Source organism: Schistocerca americana, chromosome 1 (assembly GCF_021461395.2).
Source record: "Schistocerca americana isolate TAMUIC-IGC-003095 chromosome 1, iqSchAmer2.1, whole genome shotgun sequence".
In the NCBI taxonomy this organism is placed as follows: Eukaryota; Metazoa; Arthropoda; class Insecta; order Orthoptera; family Acrididae; genus Schistocerca; species Schistocerca americana.
The window spans coordinates 239,128,887-239,140,949 of NC_060119.1; the positions used below are offsets into that span (position 1 = coordinate 239,128,887).

General features: G+C 40.7%; 1 protein-coding gene across 1 annotated transcript in view; it reads right to left on the bottom strand.

Annotated features, from left to right (window-relative positions):
* Positions 1 to 12,063, bottom strand: part of LOC124622516 (zinc finger protein 236) — an 846,219-nt gene that overhangs the window by 413,041 nt on the left and 421,115 nt on the right. The window contains exon 7 of the mRNA XM_047148276.1: positions 4,166 to 4,498. Within this exon, the coding sequence (XP_047004232.1) occupies positions 4,166 to 4,498 (333 nt within the window). The remainder of the gene's footprint in view (positions 1 to 4,165; positions 4,499 to 12,063) is intronic.

Below are 12,063 nucleotides of genomic sequence, written 5' to 3' on the forward strand. Positions count from 1 at the left end.
ATGATTTCTCATGCTTACTAGCACAGTGTCTGACTAAAACTACTCGTCACAATTTTTGTTACGTATATTGACAAATACATAATTTATATATTTGACTGTCTTATGAATCAGTATTATCAATTTAAAGTTGCAGTTGTAGTTCAAAAACGCGTTGGACTTAAACAGTAAAATAAAATAATTTAACTGAATATGGCGTATAACTAATAAAAACATTCCTAAATTACTCGCCCCAATTTTTGCTATTTTCATTGATATGTATATAATTTATACATTAGGGTACCCTATGAATCAATATTATCATGGCAATATCATAGCTGAAGTTCCAAAACATGTTGGACTAAAAGAGCAAGACGAATTATTTTCACTGAAGATATGCACCATTAATAAAAATATTCCTAAATTAATTGTTACGATTTTTCCAATTTCTGTTGATGAATACATAACGTATACATTTGAATATCTCGTGAATCAATATTATCACGGTAGGGCTGGAGTTGTTCCAAAAAACATTGGACTAAAACATTAAAATAAAATGTTTTCAGTGAAGATGTATTGCTAGAAAACATTTCTAACCTATGAGATTGCTAATTTACAACTAACTCTGAAGAAGGCACACTGACATATACAGTAAACTTACAATATGTTTTACACTGTGCAAGTTAGAAGCTAGATATATAGACAGACAGGTAAACAGACAGATAGATCGAGAGATGGATTTGCTTTTCCTGACACACATCCATAGTCAGGAGATCCTCTAAGACGCGCAGTACATCCTAAAACCAAATGCATAATATATATTTACAACAGAAGAGATACGCAAATTGTAATTCCACATATTCACAGGGAAAAATCCTTAAGAAAATAGAACACACCAAAAATCTAAAACATTTTGCCATTTAAAATTTTAAACCAAAATTGTCGTAAACTGGCCAATGCACAAACAGTTGCAATGCTTACTTATACAGACCGCATTACTGTATTGCAGATGTGCAGAACACACATTATTAATAATACATACAACAATAGTACTATCAAATCAGTTATCAACGCTATTAAAAGACCACGCATTTTAAATACCTAGCATCCAGTCACCTCAAACTGTGAAGACCATTCTGAAAGCCAGCAGATACGCAGGCTCAAGTAGAGACAGGCGACAGTTGACATCTGAGATAAATATAAATTCCAACGTATATGCAGCATAAATACAAAGAAAGAGAGACGTCAGTTGGATCTACAAAGAAATTAGTCAATAAGGTAGGCGATGGAGACCGATAAATCCTTAAGGTTTTGTACTTTACTAGTCGTTAAACTTCTTATGGCTGTATGCAAGTTTTGAAAATAAGTGTTACTGCATGATGAAACCCTAACTGCGCTAAGTAGGTGACTTCTGATCTTTATACAGGGTGTCACAAGAGCAATGGTCAACATTATGGATATGACAAGAATGAACATTCGAAACAAAAAGTCTTGTAAACGTGGGCTCTACATGGCACACTTTAAGAACTACGAGCACTTTATCTTCGATACGTTAAAACAAGTCCCTTCTGCTACAAGTTCTTTGCTTTCCATATTTTGAGAGGGTGTAGTGTGGACCACAACAAGAAAAAGTGTCTAGTAAACATGAGCTCTAAAATACCTTATCAGCTACGAGCACACGTTAGTAGAGAAGATGTGTGTCACTGTAGCGAAGATCAACAAGTGCTATTACCTCTTAAAGTATGCACTTTAAAGCACCTGTTTATACTTTTTTTGCTTCGAATGATCATTTCTGTAATATCCTTGCATATTAATCATTTCTTCTGAGAAGCACTGTATACACTACCCTCATTTCTAGTATTGATTCCATGAACTAAACTGTTAGTTTCAAAAACGGATATCTAATTTGTGACAAATTTCATTAAATAATAAATGTACTGGGAAGCAGTATTTAGTTACCCAGTTCATTGAACAGGCATCTGCAATACATTCTTACAAATAATTTATATTACACGATAATGCAACCGCACGACTTTCGTCTGAAATGATGAGCTACCCCACACATGCTCCCATATTATGGAAAGAAAATACACAAAGTGCGCTAGCTTTTTTATTTTTATGTCACATATGTCTGATAACATCCGCACTGCATATACGTAATTCTTTACGCTTTTCCTGTGGTATGCTCGTCCCCGCTAAATTTATCAAGTCGTAATCCCAAGAATTTAATACTGTCAACCACTTTATTTGCTCATCACCACAATACAGACATAAGCTGAGTGAAAGTCTTATAAGCTTTGAACTGCATATAATGTGGGTTTTCGGAAGTTTAGCTAAGTGGAGGCAGACAAAATATGACAGCTGAACAGAAGAATGATTTGTTGCTCAGCATTAGATCTTACTGCAATGAGATAACATTTTACACTCGAGCGCTTTTAGAATGGTTCTGAACACCTATAGCTGTAGAAATAAGCGACTGAAAATGTAAAATAAAAGTCCTACTTTCTCAAGAACTTCATACACCGTATCACTTCACAAGATATTATCTGGTCCAAACTCGTAGTTTCCTAGTGACAGAGAATAAATCTGTCTATAACCATGTTCCGATGTTCTCATATAGTTAAATTACCATCACCTAGTGTACTCATTATACCATGTGATAACTGAAATGACACAGAATTCGTATTGGCACAAAGTCACTCGTAATCTAACAAAGATTTATTTGTATCCAACCACTATTCGTGTTTTGTATTCACACTGTATTCTCTGTGTAAGCTACTAGCATCAAATCAGCTGATTGTTTCATTAATACGACTTCTGGTTAGTCCAGTGGCTTCGCTCTTTACACCAACTGAAATGTCAGTTTGCATGATGACACCAATGTATTGCTTAAGAGGGTCTGCTCGACCATTGTATCCCATTTTTTAAAACTTCCTACACACAATCATAGTGCTAGCTGGACTGCTGGTAGCACTCTGGTACTGATGAATGACTCATCCTGCCGATCTCATGCAATTTTTTTTTTACAACCACCTTCCACAATGTTCTACACTCCCTGTCTGTCAGTACATAGGGTCTGCCTGGTCTTCATTTAGCCATAATTGTTGCTATGCATTTCCACCTCACAGCCGCATCACCAAAAGTTGATCTGGGCAGCGTTGAGAGGGTTCAAATGTCCCTGATGGATCTGTTACTCAATTGACATCCAATGACTAATCTAATACCCTCAGGATCACCCGATTTAAGTCGACTACAATCCATTATCCTCGTTTTGCTTTTGTTAATGATCATCTTATGTCCTCCTTTCAAGACACTGTCCATTCCGTTCAACTGCTCTTCCAAGTCCTTTACTATCTCTGACAGAATTACAATGTCATCGGCGAACCTCAAAGTATTTATTTCTTCTCCATGGATTTTAATACCTACTCCGAATTTTTCTTTTGTTTCCTTCACTGTTTGTTCAATATACAGATTGAATAACATTGGGGAGAGGCTAGAAAACTGTCTCACTCCCTTCCCAACCACTGCTTCCCTTTCATGTCCTTCGACTCTTATAACTGCCATCTGGTTTCTGTACAAATTGTAAATAGCCTTTCGCTCCCTGTATTTTAACCCTGCTACCTTCAGAATTTGAAAGACAGTATTCCAGTCAACATCGTGAAAAGCTTTCTCTAAGTCTACAAATGCTAGAAACGTAGGTTTGCCTTTTCTTAATCGAGCTTCTGAGATAAGTCGTAGGGTCAGTATTGCCTCACGTGTTCCAATGTTTCTACGGAATCCAAACTGCTCTTCCCCGATGTTGGCTGCTACCAGTTTTTCCAGTCATCTGTAAAGAATTCGCTTTAGTATTTTCCAGCTGTGACATATTAAACTGATAGTTCGGTAATTTGCACATCTGTCAACACCTGCTTTCTTTGGGATATCGTTAGTATAAATGCTGCATAGCTTGGGATCCAGGACAGAACTCTGGGGTTCCCCTGCATCTCTTGGCTTAATGATACTTTTTCACTAGTCTGATGCAAGAAAAAATTTCCTATTGCCTAAGAAAGTCGTCAGAGTTTTGATTATGTGAAGGGGATATCTGATTAATGTAGCTTGTGTATTGTGCCATCGTGTCAAACACGACCGAGGGCCTCCTCCACATCTAAAGCTTTCTGTATTACAGCTGCAGTGGTGGGGGGCGGCTCACCTTCTTGACGTGTCGCTGAAGCTCGGCCCACGACTGGCAGCGCAGGCTGCACTGGGCGCAGCTGCGGAGGCACGGCCTGGCCACCCTCTGTATCAGCCGCAGCGCGCGGAAGTGGCCGCGGCGGCGGGCGTGCGCCAGCACCTGCGCGCGCAGCTGGAAGCGCCGGCCGCAGTCGGCGCACCAGGGCAGGCGGCGGCGCCGCAGCTCGACGGGCAGCGAGCCGGCGGCCGCCGCCACCAGCTCGCCGTGCGCCTGCGAGCGCAGGTGCCCCAGCAGGGCGGCCGCGCTGTCGCACGAGGCGCGGCACAGCGAGCACCAGTAGTCGCCCTGCAACTGTGCGGCACCCCTCTCACATCACCCTCTCGTTCACGATTTAACCCTTTATCAGAAAAATTTTTGAATTCATTAATTATACTGAAGACGCATACGTATTCAAATACAAGGCTGCACAGGGTAGCCGTGTGGTTCAAATGGCTCTAAGCACCATGGGAGTCAACATCTGAGGTCATCGTCCCCTAGACTTAGAACTACTTAAACCTAACTAACCTAAGGACATCACACACATCCATGCCCGAGGCAGGATTCGAACCTCCGACCGTAGCAGCAGCGCGGTTCCGGACTGAAGCGCCTAGAACCGGTCGGCTACAGCGGCTGGCAAGCTGCACGGGCTAAGGCGTCTTGTCATAGTCCGCGGGGCTCCCTCTGTCGGAGGTTCGAGACCTCCCTCGGGGAATGGTTGTGTGTGTGTGTGTTTGTGTGTCTTGTCCCAGCATAAGTTAGTTTAAGTCAGACTAAATAGTGTGTTAGCTTAGGTACCGATGATCTCAGCAGTTTCGTCCCATAAGATCTTACCCCAAATTTCCAAATTTTTTCAACAGAGATACGTAAACAAGGAGTATATGATGCTGCAGTCGGCAACATCTATATAAGACATATGTCTGGCGCAATTGTTAGATCTGTTACTGCTGCTACAATCGCAAGTTATGAAGATTTAAGTGAGTTTGAACGTGGTATTATAGTCGGCGTGCGAGCGATGGGACACAGCATCTCTGAGGTAGCGATAAAAATGGGGATTTTCCCATACGACTGTTCCACGAGTGTACTGTGAATATGAGGAATCAGGTAAAACATAAAATATCTGATATCGCTGCAGCTGGAAAAAGGTCCTGCAAGAACGGGACTAACGATGACTGAAGAGAATCGTTCAATGTGACTGAACAGCAACCCTTCCGCAAATTACTGTAACTTTCAATTCTGGGCCATCAACAAGCGTCAGCGTGTGGACCATTCAACGAAACATCATCGATATGGGCTTTCGGAGCTGAAGGTCCAATCCTGTAAACTTGATGACTGCATTACACAAAGCTTTATGCCTCTCCTGGATTCATCAACATTGACATTGGTCTGTTGATGACTGGAAACATGTTGCCCAGTCAGACGAGTCTCGTTTCAAATTGTATTGAGCAGATAGACCTTTACGCATATGGAGACAACCTCACGAATCCATGGACCCTGCATGTCAGCAGGGGACCGTTCTAGGTGGTAGAGGCTATGTAATGGTGTGGGGCGTGTGCAACTGGGGTGTTATGGTCCCCTGATACATCTAGATACGACTCTGATAGGTGACATACACGTAAGCACCCTGTCTGATTACCTGCATCCATTCATGTCCATTGTGCATTCCGATGGATTTTGGCAATTCCAGCAGGACAATGCGACACCCCATACGTCCATAATTGCTACAGAGTGGCTCCAGGAACACGCTTCTGAGTTAAACACCTCCGATGGTCACCAGACTACCCAGAACATTATTGAACCTACCTGGGATGCCTTGAAACCTGCTGTTCAGAAGAGATCTTCACTCTCTCGTACTCTTACGGATTTACAAACAACCCTGCAGAATTCATGGTGGCTGTCAACTCTCTCCAGCACTACTTCAGATGTTAGTCGAGTCCATGCCACGTGGTGTTGCAGCACTTTTGCATGCTCGCGGGGGCCTACATGACATTAGGCACATGTTCCATTTCTTTATGTCTGTAGTGTGTATGTAGTGGGTTTGTCCGTAAGTTCATAGCATTTTCCATAAGTTTAATATACACAACAGTTACGTGTAACAGAGACTGTGGTCGTCAATAATATATTCTCCTTTACTATTTACAATGCCAATGCTAGGATAACTTTTCGATTCCGCGACTGTATAAATCATGTGGGTTTGAGGTGAAGAACCTATTGACCCACGTTTGCAGAGCAGTTTCATCCAGCAAAGAAATTGCTTGAAGGCTGTTCAATAGAGAGCCGAAAAGGGGAAAAATCTGAGGGCCAAGATCAGGTGAATATGGTGGGTGTGGAGTAACTTCCCAACTCAACTCCTAAATAGTATTTTTTGTAAACATAGCAGAATGCGAGTAGACTTATGGTAGAGAAGCATCACTTCATGCAGTATTCCTGGTCGTTGTTCTTGGATTGCGTCTGCAAGATGACTTAGTTGTTCACAATAAATGTCAGCAGTGTTGGTTACATCTTGAAGAAGCAAATTTTAGTACACAACGCTGTCTTAGTTCCGTCAGATGGGACTTTATAACAGAAGATAAATAAAAGAGTTAAAGGTTATGAATCGATATAATAGATACATTACTTGACATAAACTTAACTAATATAGAATAATTTATGCTTGGAATGGTGGCCAATTGTAACACCGCAGAACCAAAGCTTTGGAATTAAATTGAGGCCTATAAGTTTTTTTTTCTATCTCTTGTGGAAATTCAGAAACAAGTGAAAAATTTAAAGTTACCCTGTGTGTCAGAGTCCATGTTTAACTACTGGTTTCTCATTAACTGTTAGGGTTAATCAGTTCAGACATCAGAGGATGGTAAGTGTATAGAACCAAGCCCAGTTATGCAAAGGGGTGTTCAAATTAACCTTGAGTTTCATGACAGCTTTTCTTAACGAAATTGTAAAATTATTTTCAATGTAATTAAAACTTCATGTGAGCGTTTAGTTGCACAGTAGCTATTTCCACAAAACTGAAAAATTATTTACATAAACATTATCAACATTATCATGATAGAATCTGTTTACTCACACTGAGTTATGACTTGGCAAAACCGTCATTTTAATTGATTGACAGCATATTTAAATGTATGATGAGCAAACTAAAAAGTGTCTGTTCCAGGTACTTAGCTACAATACGTGATTCCACACTCCCTCTTTTGTATTGTTTTCCCATCAACACACAAGATGCTGAGATGTCTTGTCATGTGACAACTAGATTACCTAGAAGAAATCATCTTGCAACAGAAGCTGATGTGTTGGTAATGGATGTGGTCACACAGCCAAAAGAACTACACTGTCAGAACTTGCCAATGAGAATTATATTGTTTTAAGTCACTTCCTTCATACAAGAGGTAAGAGGCACACAAGTACACTCTGGGAACTTGACTTGCTGGTATCAGGTCCATATCCTGGTGGTGGAGTGGTAGAATATATTGTGTGTGGAAAAAAAAACTGTCACACATTTCTACAGGAAGTAGTACTGGTCAAAACTTGAAAAGAGAAGCTCCATATCTGGGAGCCAGTGCCTCTTGAGATATGAGCCACTTAAGTTGTCATGAATAATGTGTAGTACTCAGTCATCACAAGAGACAGCATAGCAGATCACCACAATACACATCAGTGTATGGGCAGCAACTGTTGGTGGCAGACTTATAGGACCATACATTTTACCAAAGATATTATCAGACCCAATATGTGGCTGATTTCTGCAAATCAATTACCAGTGCTAATGAAGAACGTTACCCTTTCAGAAAGACAATTTTGTGATTTACGTGTATGCACGATGGTGCACCATCTCATTTTCTATGGATCGCAAGGTAGACTTACCACACCATTTTATGTGTGATGGACTGGTCAGAGAGGTCTGGTATCATGGGCTTCCCATTCACAAGACCTGAGTCCGTTTGGTTTCTGCGTATGGGGAAATTTAAATATCCAACTCATCAATAATGTGCAGCCATTACAGGAGCAAGTGAGCAGTCCATATATGGCAGTCGGTATGGCGTCAGAAGTATATAAAAGAGTGTGTAACTGATTGCAAAGAGGGGCCAAATCTGGTGTCAGGACGCATGGTAGCCACAAGCAACATTTCTTATAGTGTCTGCTTCTAGATAACAACACAAATGGGAATGAAGGGACAGATTGGTCCATATCTCAACAGGTGTATATCATTATGGGGATTTTTTTTCTAGTTTTGACCAATAATATCTCCTGTAGGAATATGTGTCTTTTTTTTAAAAATACCTTGTACATTCATCACCTGCAATTAGGCACCATAGAGAGAACAGTTGGCAGTGTACAATTTCTAGTCAGCAGGCATTGTGCCATGTTCCACTGTTAAGGCATAAAGCTCTCTGTAGTGTCCTGTGGAGCGAAAGTGTATGAATCTTTTGATAAAAAATTTAGGACTTTGATGCAAATGTAGGACCTGGGGACTTTCTTGGAGTTAGGGCTCTGCACTGAGGTTGTACACCTTACTTCTTTTTATTCTACCTTAATCTGTAAACAAAAGCATATGCTGTATGAAGGTTCATCTGATTTATCCACACAATATAACATCTCGCTAGCGCTCAGTTTCATATGCAACCTGGGTGACATTAATCTCCCAGAGTAATTCTCACAGTAGACCCACAACTGGGAGGAATTCGAATACCTATCCAGATACTCAGGTTTAGACTTTCTGTAGTTTTCTTAAAACGCTTGAGGCAGGATTAGAGTCGTTCATGGTGAATGTTTCACCTTCTTCAGGCAGTATTTTGCGTCCTGGTTCAGTAGAGATTTCTTGCGAGATCACACAGCGATGTCCAGCCTCCTGGGTTAGCCAGGCCAGACTGACATCTCTCACCTGCTCATCGCTTCCTCAGCCCGCTGAGTTGGTTATCTGGTGGGCCAGCTTCTTGCCTCTGCTGGTGTAAATTTTGCTTCTGTCTTATAGCGCTGTATCTATTCTCCCTTGTTTTTACTTTGATCAAATTTCGAAAGGCAAGTTGGCAGCGGCTTCAATCAATCTTTCTGCCTGCAATACTCACTGAAGTGCCAGTTCCCAAGGTTTTTCTTAGAGCCAACCAGATACAGTATCCTTGTTGGTATGTAAATGATTATAAGAACGCATGTGGCAGCAATAACTACTATAATATCTAATATTATAATATCTAATATTCTAATAGCACACATTCAAAAATAAAATACGTTTCTTTCTTGTAGGGTGAAATCACAGTGTAAGAATCCATTGACACAGAGCAGGAATCAGATAGTACAAGATGTCAAACACATACTTTCTCCTCTGAGTTTCAGCAAGTTGGGGCAGGCACAAGGCAAGCTGCAGTACAGGCCAGAGAGGACCAGTAATTTATAAACAGAGAATACTGAGCTGTAGGCTGGTGAGCCGACATTATGATGGGCTGGCTTGCAAACCCATTGCCTGTAGTATGGAAGGCTGCATACAGCTCAGCTGCCTGGTGGGATAAGGGGCAGCCTGTATGGGCCACTGTTTGAGATAAGAGCTGGATGAGTTGAAGACTGCACTGTGCGTTACTCTATGCAGAACAGTTCCATTTGGAAGAACGCAGCCAATTTCCTTCCCCATCTGTGTTCCAACTCCAATGACTTTGTCATTAGTTGGATGTTAAAGAATCTTCCTTCCTTCCTTACTGAAGTCTCTTCTTCCTCAACTGCATCAAAGTGCTTAGTGCAAGTATTACATATAGCTATAAAATAAGGTGATTATGTGTACATACATGCAGTACAGAACAAGTCATCCCTTAGCACAAATCTATCTATGCCAATCCACTTGAAATTCTCATTCTCTGCAGCTGTGGTACCGGTTCACTCTGATTATGAAAAAGGAAAGTCCAAATTAATTCCATAACCACTAAATGCTTACATTGGGCAGTACAATGTGCTCATCTGACAGTAAACATGCATCAGCTCAGTTAGATCCTTTTTCCCACCTAAGGTATTAATTCCAAACGCAAGACTACATAATGTACTACAAACGTTTGCTGAATGATAGGGCAGGGCGGGAAATGGGAACAAAATATTTTTTCGGCGTTTTGTGAATATCTGTTTCATATTCTCGTTGGCTAAGAGCTTCTGAGAAGAATATTACAAAATGTATCCGTCAGTCTTTGCTCTCTATTCATTGCTGACTGACGACTTTATATTTTTCCACCAATCCAGGTCTACTGAAGCTTATACTGATTTAATTCTTTTAAATGACATAAGTTATTACGAAGAGGGGTAACATAATTCATTGTTAATTCCATAGTCAATCGTCTCTTTTATAAACCTACGAAACTGAGTTAAACTGAGATTATTTTATTTCATTTCCAACTGAGTGCAGTGAAGTATTTTTAATTAGTATCTGCTGTATGAAACTGTGACACTCCTTTATTAGTAGTTTTGTGACAAAGTATTCTTTGTTTTTACAAGTCACACCCAGGGTGGTGGAACTAGAACGTTGTAGGGAGTTGGCAAGTCCATTACGCAGTCATATGCATATTTTGGGGCCCCAATCATCAGTTCAGTCATCGAACATTAATATTTTTAGGGTATTTTTACGAATAGTACCTAATGTACACCTTTACGTGAGATAAACTTTAATTTTTATGATACACTCTCGAAGTGTAAGCTGAAGTACTTTTTAATAAACTCATAAGGAATTCCTCGTGTGTGAGGTCGCAAACGACCAATGATGTTTACGATACTCAACACCCCACATATTGTCTACCTTTCAATAGCAATATTGGCGGCCAATGGCAACAGGCGGCGAGACTATAGATTTCCAGTAGTGAGCACGGCCTGAGGCTATGAAGTGTAGTTGAACTGCTTAAATGACGCGTAACTCACAACAGTGCTACAGTGCTAGTGGTGTTGATACAAACCAGAGCAACAGCAACGATAAACAAAGAAAATATTGCATTTTACCTACAGCAACAACTGCAGAAGCTGACATTTTGTCAGAAAGGAACCCAAAGAATTTGGCAGAGTGAGAAAGAAGTGGCAGATGAAATATTAGCGTTTCTACAAGATGAGTCACTGGAAAGTGTGGTATCGTATTCATTAGACTGTGTGGAGAATGTACATGAGGGGTACAATGATTACAATAAGTGCTCAACAATACAAGTGATACTGGAACAGGTGTCGAGCCCTGTAGCTCATCATCCTTGTCGGACCAGGAGCCACATATCGCATCTCCAGTGAAACACATTAAAGGACAATCGTTGAGCAAGAAGCGGGTACTAAACGTAGTTAGGTTCATGGACGATCACCTGCAACACAGTAAAAAAAAAACAACATTATGAATAGATTTCGAATATGTCTGCAGCAGTAAGACCACGTAGTGCATAAGGAAGCCTACGGATATTCAAGGGATGACAAGGCGCACTTACTACAAAAACTGGAGTTTGCGCGTTTGAGGATGCTGGATACAATTTGTAGGATGTGCATGACTGGCCTGCTACGTTATGCACATCAAACTGTGCAAGGTAGATTACAGTGACTTCTGTGGAACCAGTGGATAGTTGCATAACTTCAAATAGTGCTACAGAATTGGAAGACGTAGGACGACGAAGTTCCAAGCAAAGCGTCGATTTGACGATGGACAGCAAACTGCAGAATCGGCACAAAAATTTGTACATGAGATAAAAAACTTATCCCATCGTTCACTAAGGAGTATGGTTTCTGCTCCGACCAATCGGGATTTGAACAGGAAATGCACAGAAACGCATACAAAATGAACTCTGGGCATCAGAGGTACAGAGAGTTGTATCGAGGTCAACTAACATCAATGCCTTAATGCCTTTGTATACAATTACGTCTGTTAATCTGGATGGTAAATTGACTGG